Source organism: Protomyctophum bolini (assembly GCF_963924005.1).
Source record: "Protomyctophum bolini genome assembly, chromosome: 20".
NCBI classification, from domain to species: Eukaryota; Metazoa; Chordata; class Actinopteri; order Myctophiformes; family Myctophidae; genus Protomyctophum; species Protomyctophum bolini.
In genome coordinates, this window is record NC_137881.1 from 28,780,463 (window position 1) to 28,793,589 (window position 13,127).

General features: G+C 40.0%; 1 protein-coding gene and 1 long non-coding RNA gene across 2 annotated transcripts; both read left to right on the forward strand.

Moving 5' to 3' along the window:
- Positions 1 to 1,609: 1,609 nt before the first annotated feature.
- On the forward strand, positions 1,610 to 3,432 carry LOC308335489. The gene is made up of 3 exons (XR_013966019.1): positions 1,610 to 1,671; positions 2,597 to 2,687; positions 3,163 to 3,432. It is a non-coding gene; the product is annotated as an uncharacterized lncRNA (long non-coding RNA).
- A 287-nt stretch (positions 3,433 to 3,719) lies between these two features.
- On the forward strand, positions 3,720 to 7,315 carry LOC308335310 (B-cell receptor CD22-like; the record flags this gene model as incomplete). The annotated part of the gene is made up of 8 exons (XM_080792329.1): positions 3,720 to 3,780; positions 4,304 to 4,567; positions 4,716 to 5,015; positions 5,748 to 5,855; positions 6,410 to 6,425; positions 6,646 to 6,743; positions 6,893 to 6,943; positions 7,170 to 7,315. 8 exons carry the CDS (start codon positions 3,720 to 3,722, stop codon positions 7,250 to 7,252), a joined length of 981 nt encoding a protein of 326 aa, XP_080648455.1. The 3' UTR covers positions 7,253 to 7,315.
- Between the last annotated feature and the right edge of the window lie 5,812 nt (positions 7,316 to 13,127).

The following is a 13,127-nucleotide window of genomic DNA, read 5'->3' on the forward strand; positions in this document are numbered from 1 at the left end:
TGCCCTCTCAGTGCTCTCTGGGACAGATCGAGTCACATAGACCAGAGAATCACAAGTAGATAGAAGACACCTCTTAACTCACACTTGATGATGGCTAATTAGCCTAATGGTGGTGTGATACTAGCGAGTTGTTTTTATATCACCTGCTGTTCATGGCCACTATAGTTTCTCATTGTCTAAATCTAGTTGACATTGACTGGTTAATTTTGGTGTGATGTTTGCCAACTTGTTGTTCTCATAGTACTTGATGTATTACACTTCAAATGTATGCATGAGACTCGATTGGACATTGTTGTTTATTACGTGGCAACAGGTGCAATGCCTTTTCTGTGAATTTCCACATCTTGTGACTGTTTGTAATTGTATTAATAATAGCGTCTGTTATCCACATATTATGTCACTGCACACGCACGCATGCACGTACAAGTCTAATTGATATCGCACTGTAGTTAAATAAAATGGTTATAATAATGTGACGCATTTGTATGTGACTTTGTTATATTAATCAGTATGACAGGAGGTGCAGCTGGAAAAAGGTTTGGACACCCCTGGTCTAGACTAGAGGAACACAACTGCCTGACGTCACGGCACAGGCTCGATTCCCGTTCCTGAATGTCTCACCCCATCTCTCTCTCCCTTTTTCCTGTTCATCTCTAGTGTTCGCTATCAATTAAAAGGCAGAAAACCCCCCCAAAATATCTTTAAAAAAATTAAATAAACTACTGCGACATAGTAGAATGTGCGTCTGATTTTTAAGGTTTTGTTTCAGAGATTAGACGGCCAATACTGTCAATATAGCATTGTCTTTTGTTACTCAACTCCTATACCTCAACATCCCCATCTTCAAATGAGTCCAGTACAGTGACTCTGCCTGGTCCATGGCTGAGTGTCTATGAACTTTTAACTTATTTTTGTATCGAAAGGTTATTGAACCGTGACACCAAAATATCAAACCGAACCGTTGCAACGTCTCGTTAATTGGTTGAGAGAGGTTAAGGGAGTTTTAGAGGATCTTTCATGCTGGGCCTATTTGGGGTCTGGAAACACCAAACACGTGCCATTATTCATCTTTAAGAATATAACTATGTTTAGCTCTAGTGACTTTGCCAGGTCAAAAGGGGATGATTAAAGTATAATTATGTGCAACTTCCATTGGGCCTCTTCTCATTTTCAATAGGCTGTGCCCCGCTACACTCCTCCATGAGCTACACGTACCTTGCACGATATTGAAATTATGACCGATAATTATCCGATATCTCTGATTATTTGCAGGGTCATATTGGCCGATCCCGATACCATATATATCAGATTATTTTATTCTATTTATATTGATATATTTTTAAGTTCTTGTATTAGTCTCTGGGTTATTGTGGGCTACAGATCCAGGCCTTCTCATGCCATACCGTATATCAGTACATCAGCTTGTACGATTTCTTTAAACACACAAGTAATGAAAAACAGAGAACTAAAAGTCAGCAGTATGAATATATACGTCCTAACTTCTGTATTCTTAAGTGTGAGCCGGAAGGAAGGGAGTAAAGTAAAGTAACATATTGGTTAACCTTAACCTCCACTTCTCTGTTTAGTTGGTGTGTGTTGTTGATCTGTTGTGTCTATAGATGACTGTTGTTAATGTAGACACACTGGACTGGACAGACGATCTCCAGACAAGTGAGTATGTCTGAATTATACCTCACCGTAACTTAGCAGCAATGATACTTTAGTTGATATAATCACTGACAGGATTGTATCTTATATACTGATATGATTGATTGATTGATTGTTTATTTATTTTCGTGTCATGCACACCTTGTGCCCAACCCTCATGGGTTTATAAGACACCATTTCACATTTGCAATTACAGCATGTTTTACAATACATAATTTATGCATTTTATAGCATGTTTACCTTACACAATTCATTATATTACACCTCAGATGTATACAGAGTACTCTGTCTTCTTTCCCAAGCTTGACAAATATAATCTGCTACAACGAAAGTCCCTTTGGCAAAACATATCTCCATTTTTACATAGTCATTTAAATCTAGGTAGCAGCGTGCGTTTTGTGAGCTTGTAGATTGGCTATTTTCAGCATGCAGCTATTTGTAAAATGACTTAGGCCTATACTGGATCTCTTGTCCACTAGTCCCTTCCTAACATTTTAGTCCAGTTTTTATTTGTTGACGAAATTGTCAGTATATTTAGTCCTAGTTTTAGTCATCATAGCTTAGTTTTTATTTAGTTTCCATTTAGTTTTCGTCAGTGGAAAAAGGTAGTCGACGAACATTTTCCGTCTTAGTTTTAGTCGACGAAATCAACACTGTATGATATTTATTCTCCATTCACATGTTATACAATCCATTGATAATCTGCTGCTAAGTGATGTCTCTTATACTTGCACAAGAGACTGAGCTACTTTATTTTTAGTAAATACTAGTAAATGCTATATTGGCTATTTGACATTTTACTGTGCCTTTTCACTAGCATTGGTGAGACTTGGTAAAATATGTATTATTTACTATCTTATATCGTATTACAGAACAGAGAGTACAGTCATTTAACAGTAACATTACTAGTTGGTTGTTTTCATTGCAGGTTGATGCTGTGGGTCAGTTTTCACCTCAAGATACCATGATGTTTCTAAAGACAATCAGTGTGATCCTGGACATTCTGCTCTTGGTGCCTGGTGAGGACAGTTTGAAATGGTTTCAACACATATACGTACAGATAAATGTATGAAATATTGAGTTAAAAAACACACACACACACACACACATATATATATATATATATATATATATATATATATATATATATATATATATATATATATATATATATATATATATATATATATTACCTGATATGATGAAAAAATCTCACCGTGTGAACTGAGTGGTGCAACTCCCCTCTCTCCCTGCCCCCCCCCCCCCCCCCTCTCACTGTAATTAGCAGGCAACAGTGCAACACTAACTCTCTCTCTCTGTTTCTGGCACAACAGCGCCACCTTTGCCCCTACTGGTACTCTAAACATTGGGACATACTGTAGTCATTCACATAGTCACATAGGTTAGGACATTGCTGTTCCTTGGAGTGGTTGCACCACTCAAAAAAGAACAATCATAATATTTACCAGGGTTTATTTGTTTTGTCTTGTACAGGTGTCTTTAGTGGTCAGTGGGGAGTGAACTTCACCAGTCCACCTCCATGTGTCGTCAGAGGATCGCCAGTAAATATTGGATGTTCATATGACTACACAGGGAATGTCACTGAAACAATCTGGTTCAAGAACGGAGAAGAACTTCTCCGTGGCTCTGGACCTCGTCAAGGTCGTTTTCAATACATTGGTGATGACAGCCATGATTGCACCCTGAGGATCAATAACATAGAAGACAGTGATATGGGAAGTTATTACTTCGGGTTTTGGACAACACAAAATGCGTACGAGTCCACCTACACACTATCTCCATCTCTGTCCGGTAAATAACAGTACCGTTTTAATCTTTCATGAAATCAAAATCAAATCTTTCCTGACAATCTCACCAACTGATGTCCATCTTGTTTTTATTCTTCTGATCAGGACTGACTGCACAGCTGCTGACTGGGAACACTGTGTTAGAGGGGCAAGTGGTGATAATCTACTGTAAAATATCTTGTGTACCACGTCCACCAATTGTCTGGTTTAAAGATAGACAACAAATACCCAACCCACGATTCCATGCCAAAATCCAGGATGCTGGGGATTACCAGTGTGCTGTTGAAGGACAAGAGATATGGAAGTCTGACCCTGTGAGGTTGGATGTGCAGTGTGAGTTTACATGAGTTCATGTGAAGTCTTTCTCTGTCTGAATCTGTTCCATTATGTCTTTAATGCATTCAATTAATTAATACAACAGCACATTCAAAGAAGAATCATATTCAATGAAAGCTGCGAGCAGTGTCCCCTCATTCGTACCTTTATCCACGACAGGATGCATAGTATCCACTATGCTCTTTCTTCACAGCAACATGATTCCAAACATAGTTTGTAAAAGTACAACTTACAGGCCATTCTAGCTATGACTATGGTTCATGTTGCCAGTAATTGGTATCATAACTTTAACGAAATATTGACACTTAAATGTCTAGTGGTAATCTAGTTACAAAGTATCCCCTGTTTCTTGACAAAACTTGGAAAATGGTGCGTGCGATACAAACTCACGAATTTGATCGCTTTTCATTATTTCAGTATTTTATTTACACTGCAGGGGTTAGTTTGAAATGGATCTGATTATCCTCTCTATTATATTCTTTCTCCAACAGATGGTCCCCAGAATGTGCTTTTGTCAGTAAGTCCACAAGGAGATGTTGTCAAAGGAAGCTCAGTCACTTTGAGCTGCAGCAGCAGTCGATCGAATCCAGCCATCCAGAGTTACATCCTTCTCAAAAACAACAACACTGTAGTGGCACAGAATAAGATCTTTACCATCTCTAACATCCAACCCAGTGACAGTGGAACATACTCCTGTCAGGCAAAGAACAACATCGCTATAGCGACTTCACCTGGAGTCACTCTGAATGTTCACTGTGAGGTTTTCATTTCATTAAGATCAAAATGATAATGGCATTATTTGCTTTATTCAAAAGCATTAATTGTTATTGTCATTGTTCATACCAAGAACATACAATATTGTAACCTATATTTGTGTAAACAGAGCTTAATATTCCTCCACAGACCCTCCAGAAAACACTTTAGTGTCAGTCAATCCACCAGGAGAAGTAGTTGAGGGCAGCACAGTGACTCTGACCTGCAGCTGTGACGCCAACCCACCAGTAGACAACCCCAACTACACCTGGTACAAGAGCACTCCTGGTTCCAGCTCCCCGTTGGTCCAGGTAGGGTCAGGACCGGTGTTGTTTCTGGCCTCTCTGCAGCCCTCCCACGCTGGACTGTCACTGTTCATCTGTCACACCAGGAACTCACTGGGAGGAGGAAACGGCTCTATTGAGGTGCTGCTGCTGCGCGTGGTCACAAGTGAGTAGACAGTCACAGAGGACGTTGCGTGCGTGCGTGTGTGCGTGAGTGCGTGTGTGTGTGTGTACGGTTGTAATGCACGTAACGAGAACCGTTTGCCCCACCGACTTCACATTCGACACACGTGTTCTACACCCGCACAGCTATAGTGCAGTGCCCGGTATCGAGTCGGTCGGACCCACGGTTCTCCAGGACCACCACAAAAGGCTCTGGTCAGGCTCTGCCAGTGGGCCTAATCAGCCTGTAAAACCTGTGCAATTCCCAGCCTCTGCCTCAGCCAATTGATTGCCATGGCAACTTTTCACAGTCAGTTTACAACGGGTATTATTATTTCCCAAGTTGCATCGTTCTCAAGTAGGCCGGTGGCCGACGGGACCTACAGGTCTAGTAGTAAGAATGATTGTAATAACATGTACTTTACAGTCTGTGTAACCTGACAACTAAGGTCACATTCACACCTAATACTTCGGTAGACTTGATGCAAATGGACGGAGAAGTTGGGATTCCTGCACATGTGTGTGTGTGTGTGTGTGTGTGTGTGTGTGTGTGTGTGTGCGTGCGTGCACATGTGCACACGTGCGTGTATACCAGTATATGTAGTGTGTGATTTTCAATGATGCATCCTCCCTACTTTTAGCATAAATTAAAATTATTGAAATGAATTGAAATGACTGACATTACAGCTCTTAATGTGCGTTTAAGAGGAATATGTGTCTCATTATTCTGCTGCAGACAACAACCATCCGGACACTCCATATTTCTACGCTCTGATAGGCCTATCAGTTGGAATCTCCATCTTTCTGCTGATCCTGGGCCTGTGTCTCTGGAAGAAGTGCACAGGTATGTCATTAATGTCCAGGCAACCAATTAGAGAAGCAGTAAAGGCTTGCATACACAAGGAATATATCAATGGGGAGCAGGTCATTATTGACAAGGACAAGCCAACCCAATCCAACCCTTGCTGAGTGTCAAGCAGGGAGGCATTGGTATGTCTTTGGTATGACCCGGCCGGGGATCGAACCCCGACCTCCCAGTCTCAGGGAGAAGGCCACTGAGTTGATAGAAGAATTATGAAATGCATCACATTATTTGGGTATCAGTAAGCAAAATATTCAAGGACTACAACTGATACAGAACGCATGCAGCTGCCAGGCTCCTGACTCACAAAAACAGAAGTGAGCTCATTACAGCAGTCCTAGCAGCCCTTCACTATACCCGTGGGTTTCAGAATAGATTTTAAGATATCGCTGCTTGTTTTTAAAACACTAAATGGTCAGGCTCCTGCTTAAATATATATGTGATCTTTAAGCCGTTCGGCTGTGAGAAATGTGAAGCATTAAAGATGTAAACTACTTACTAAATGTGGCCTTTTTTCCCTCTTTTTTTCTTAACAGATCCATGTTGTGTCAAGTAAGTAAAGCATGAATTGATCTTTGTATGTCGGACATGGCTTTAGATTCCATACTGTATACTGTGTGTGTGTGTGTGTGTGTGTGTGTGTGTGTGTGTGTGTGTGTGTGTGTGTGTGTGTGTGAGACTGTGTGACTGTGTGTGACTGTGTGACTGTGTGTGTGTGTGTGACTGTGTGTATACATTTATTTTTTATTTATTTTTTCCCCCTTCCTTACAGACCCATTCAGCCTCAGGGAACCAATCAGGGCTCAGCTGGACACCAGCAGACCAATGAAAGTGGGTCTTCTGATGACACGTACTGCCCACTGCGACACGGTCAGTCTTTGAACCAATCATGTTGCTTATTAAGAACACGTCTCAATAGGTTTAAATTAAAAAAGTTTAATGTAAAACATTAGCTGGCAATAAGTCCATCACCGTAATGTTTGAAATAAAATAAATAAATAAACAATTGGTCCACTTAGGCAACACGAGCGTCTATGACGTACTGGATCGATCTCACCACGTTCCAATGGGTACAGTATACTGTTTACATAATATATTATCATGTCATACTGTTATTCATTGTTGAGCAAATTGCCAGTAAACAGATAATCACTATATGATTTATTAAGCTGGAATGAGAACTCAATGAACTCTGGCAACCAATTGAATTGAGAGATAAAAACACCAACACATTCATCAAACTGTTGTCCACATTCTGCAAAGCTTCTAATCAGATGATTTCAACTCATGTTTCAGTCACACGCTCATCAAGACCTCAACGTGCAGCTGATGCACTTTATGCAAATGCAAGACCTCAACGTGCAGCTGATCCACTTTAGGCCTATGCAAATGTCAGAAACATCAAAGAATCAACATAAGATGAAACTCTTTGATAATGGAAGTGGAGGTAATGCAGAGTGTATTTTATTTGCATGTCTCCCCCCCCCCCCCCCCCAATTAGTCAATTCCCCCCATCTTTTGGGACTTAGGCACCTGCTCTTTTGCCTAAGGCAGCGGTGGCTGAACGGTTTCCGGAGCGGTCTTGATATCGGAAGGTCGCTAGTTCGTATCCCCGGACTGGCACGATAAAATGACCACCACTGAAGTGCCCTTGGACAAGGCATTGAACCTCTACCATGAAATGTTCTATGAACAGGGCCTGGCTGTAAACAAGTTCTTGAGCTTAGTCCAGTCACCCTGGGTAAACATAGTACCTTTCCTTTCCCCTTCCCCCCCCCCAAAAAACCCCCAAGTGCCAGGCTGTAAAAATAGCTGTTATCAATATTATATCTTTTAATGTTTACATTGTCTTTCTTTTTTGGAGTTTGGGCCTCTGCCCTCTCAGTGCTCTCTGGGACAGATCGAGTCACATAGACCAGAGAATCACAAGTAGATAGAAGACACCTGTTAACTCACACTTGATGATGGCTAATTAGCCTAATGGTGGTGTGATACTAGCGAGTTGTTTTTATATCACCTGCTGTTCATGGCCACTATAGTTTCTCATTGTCTAGATCTAGTTGACATTGACTGGTTAATTGTGGTGTGATGTTTGCCAACTTGTTGTTCTCATAGTACTTGATGTATTACACTTCAAATGTATGCATGAGACTCGATTGGACATTGTTGTTTATTACGTGGCAACAGGTGCAATGCCTTTTCTGTGAATTTCCACATCTTGTGACTGTTTGTAATTGTATTAATAATAGCGTCTGTTATCCACATATTATGTCAATGCACAGGCACGCATGCACGTACAAGTCTAATTGATATCGCACTGTAGTTAAATAAAATGGTTATAATAATGTGACGCATTTGTATGTGACTTTGTTATATTAATCAGTATGACAGGAGGTGCAGCTGGAAAAAGGTTTGGACACCCCTGGTCTAGACTAGAGGAACACAACTGCCTGACGTCACGGCACAGGCTCGATTCCCGTTCCTGAATGTCTCACCCCATCTCTCTCTCCCTTTTTCCTGTTCATCTCTAGTGTTCGCTATCAATTAAAAGGCAGAAAACCCCCCCAAAATATCTTTAAAAAATTAAATAAACTACTGCGACATAGTAGAATGTGTGTCTAATTTTTAAGGTTTTGTTTCAGAGATTAGACGGCCAATACTGTCAATATAGCATTGTCTTTTGTTACTCAACTCCTATACCTCAACATCCCCATCTTCAAATGAGTCCAGTACAGTGACTCTGCCTGGTCCATGGCTGAGTGTGTATGAACTTTTAACTTGTTTTTGTATCGAAAGGTTATTGAACCGTGACACCAAAATATCAAACCGAACCGTTGCAACGTCTCGTTAATTGGTTGAGAGAGGTTAAGGGAGTTTTAGAGGATCTTTCATGCTGGGCCTATTTGGGGTCTGGAAACACCAAACACGTGCCATTATTCATCTTAAGCCGCTCTTTGAGAATATAACTATGTTTAGCTCTAGTGACTTTGCCAGGTCAAAAGGGGATGATTAAAGTATAATTATGTGCAACTTCCATTGGGCCTCTTCTCATTTTCAATAGGCTGTGCCCCGCTACACTCCTCCATGAGCTACACCTTGCACGATATTGAAATTATGACCGATAATTATCCGATATCTCTGATTGTTTGCAGGGTCATATTGGCCGACCCTGATATATCAGATTATTTTATTCTATTTATGTTGATCTCATTGCTGAATTGTTTTAATTTTTAATTTTTGTATTGCTGGTGAAAGTAGCCCCCACGAGTACAGAGCCAATGACGGTCACATTACTATTTGGTGTATGGTTTGTTGCCCATCCCTGTATGTATTATGACACTGTACAAATACAAACCTATAGCTACAGTATAGTTGTAAACATGGCACACCTGTGTGCTTGCTTGTTAATTAATGTTAGCATGTTTTGAAGGGTCTGGGTTAGAATTAATTAATTATCCTCCAACAGTGCACCTGTTGGGCCACTAGTATCTATTTCATCACCCCTGGGCCAGATGTCATCACACACACACACACACACACACACACACACGCACGCACGCACGAACGCACGCGCACGCACTATGCGTGCGTGCGTGCTATAGATGTGTGACAAATATGAGTCCGTTAAATATACACCCTGCTTCAAACTCCACTGAACTAATGGCTGAGTCACTGTGGTTTACCACATGTGTGCAAAGAATTTAGCTCTGCAAATGCACTTCCTTTTGCCCAGACTATATATTGTCAAACAGTCGTTAGGCTGGTCAATTAGACATCATTAATGTCATGGTCACCTTATTTACGCACATTTTACTGATCATTGTTTCTATTCCCCCCTGGTATGACCTTAACCCATTCTGGGCGGGAACCCCTCTCGGTGTTTCAAGCATTATGTTATACTTTATAGCTATTGAAAAATAGCTGATCTACAAGCTCATAGCCCGTAGATAGCTTGTAGGTCTGCTATTTGTGAAAAATCGTGAAAATGTGACACAAATCTTCAGGGGGCATCCCTGGAACAACATATTTTCAGATGGGGGGGTCGGGCGGCCAAATACATATAATTCTGGGGGTCCTTGACTTGAAACGATTTGAGAACCACTGACATAGAAAAGACATTTGTAGAATCGGTCTCGGTCAAAATGGGTTAATGGTGATTTCCCCTTTATTCTCCTTTTTTAAGTTCTTGTATTAGTCTCTGGGTTATTGTGGGGTACAGATCCAGGCCTTCTCATGCCATACCGTATATCAGTACATCAGCTTGTACGATTTCTTTAAACACACAAGTAATGAAAAACAGAGAACTAAAAGTCAGCAGTATGAATATATACGGCCTAACTTCTGTATTCTTTTTTTTTAATACTGTTTTTATTAGGCATTTTTGTAAGACAATTTCAGATTTAGACAATGATAATAAGTAATTCAGTTAAATAAAAATGAAAAAAATAACAAGCAATGTAAATGTTCCACATACAGTATAATAAAAAAGACATAAGTGTAAAACAAAAAAACAGACAAACAAAACAGACAACAGGACAGACACTCTTGCTCTCAAACTTCCAACAGTAAGTTAGACATTCTTTTTTAAATAATAAAAAATAAAATAAAGAAAAAACACTCAGTTCCTTTTCTTTCTTTCCAATTTTCTATTGTGCTATTGTGTAGGAGGGGTTAGCGTGCACCTATTAAAATATTCAATGAAGGGTTGCCATGTCTGGTAGAACCTATCTTCACTCCCTCTCAATTCCAATTTAATCTTTTCCAATTGTAAGTAATGCATAACATCCTTCATAAGTGAAGTGTGAGTTGGAACCTGTGCTTGTTTCCAATTCAACAGTATCAGTCTGCGAGCCAGTAGAGTCACATATTTTACCATGTTATATTGGAAAGTAGACAGTTTGACCCCGGGCCCTGTGACTCCCATAATTGCTGTTAGTGGATCCGGGTCAAAAGGTCTTTCAACAATGTCTGACAGTGATTTAAATATACTTTGCCAATATGATTTTAGTTTAGTGCAATGCCAGAACATATGAGCTAGAGTGGCCGGCGACTGGCCACATCTGTCGCAGGCTGGATTCACATTTGGATACATTCTGTTGAGTTTGTCCTTTGACAAATGTAATCTGTGTAATATTTTAAACTGTATAAGACCGTGCCTGGCACATACTGAAGAAGAGTGCACAAACTTTTGAGATGTAGACCATTGCTCGTCAGTGATAGATATTCCTAAGTCGTTTACTTCTGTATTCTTAAGTGTGAGCCGGAAGGAAGGGACTAAACAACACTTATTGGTTTTAACTTTTAACCTCCACTTCTCTGTTTAGTTGGTGTGTGTTGTTGATCTGTTGTGTCTATAGATGACTGTTGTTAATGTAGACACACTGGACTGGACAGACGATCTCTAGACAAGTGAGTATATGTCTGAATTATACCTCACCGTAACTTAGCAGCAATGATACTTTAGTTGATATAATCACTGACAGGATTGTATCTTATATACTGATACATGTATCTGGCACTATGACTTTCTTTATGTATGTTGTTTTTGGCAGCACACATTTTGATTTTAGTTGTAGTCATAGTCTCTTGAATAGTTTGCATTTAGTTTTAGTCACATTATCTAAATGTGACTAAACATCATGAGATTTTAGTCGACTAAATCTACAGTTTATTTAGTCGAACAAACTGTATTTTGGCGGGCCTTGCCGCCTTGATGCCGTCGTAACTGATCTACTGATGCCGTCGCAGGTGAAACTTCAAGGTCACAACGCGTCGCAGCGTGCGTTGTGAGCTTGTAGATTGGCTATTTTCAGCATGCAGCTATTTGTAAAATGACTTAGGCCTATACTGGATCTCTTGTCCACTAGTCCCTTCCTAACATTTTAGTCCAGTTTTTATTTGTTGACGAAATTGTCAGTATATTTAGTCCTAGTTTTAGTCATCATAGCTTAGTTTTTATTTAGTTTCCATTTAGTTTTTGTCAGTGGAAAAAGGTAGTCGACGAACATTTTCCGTCTTAGTTTTAGTCGACGAAATCAACTGTATGATATTTATTCTCCATTCACATACAATTATTATACAATCCATTGATAATCTGCTGCTAAGTGATGTCTCTTACTTGCACAAGACACTGAGCTACTCTACATCATTTCTTATTTATTTATAACACGTTATAGTAAATGCTATATTGCTTGGCTATTTGACATTTACTGTACCTTTTCACTAGCATTGGTGAGACTTGGTAAAATATGTATTATTTACTATCTTATATCGTATTACAGAACAGAGAGTACAGTCATTTAACAGTAACATTACTAGTTGGTTGTTTTCATTGCAGGTTGATGCTGTTTTCACCTCAAGATACCATGAGGTTTCTAAAGACAATCAGTGTGATCCTGGACATTCTGCTCTTGGTACCTGGTGAGGACAGTTTGAAATGGTTTCAACACATATACGTACAGATAAATGTATGAAATATTGAGTTAAAAAACATATGTATATATACATATATATTACCTGATATGATGAAAAAATCACACCGTGTGAACTGAGTGGTGCAACTCCCCTCTCCCCCTGCCCCCCCCCCCCCTCTCTGTAATTAGCAGGCAACAGTGCAACACTATCTCTCTCTCTCTGTTTCTGGCACAACAGTGCCCCCTTTGCCCCTACTGGTACTCTAAACATTGGGACATACTGTAGTCAGTCACATAGTCACATAGGTTAGGACATTGCTGTTCCTTGGAGTGGTTGCACCACTCAAAAAAGAACAATCATAATATTTACCAGGGTTTATTTGTTTTGTCTTGTACAGGTGTCTTTAGTGGTCAGAGAGTGAACTTCACCAGTCCACCTCCATGTGTCATCAGAGGATCGTCAGTAAATATTGGATGTTCATATGTTGCCTTCCCAAGGGATCAGGCTGTCACTGAGTCTGACACAATCTGGTTCAAGAACGGAGAAGAACTTCTCCGTGGCTCTGGACCTCGTCAAGGTCGTTTTCAATACATTGGTGATGACAGCCATGATTGCACCCTGAGGATCAATAACATAGAAGACAGTGATATGGGAAGTTATAGATTCGGGTTTTGGACAACACATAATTCGTACGAGTCCACCTACACACTATCTCTATCTCTGTCCGGTAAATAACAGTACCGTTTTAATCTTTCATGAAATCAAAATCAAATCTTTCCTGAAATCAAAATCAAATCTTTCCTGACAATCTCCCCAACTGATGTCCATCTTGTTTTTATT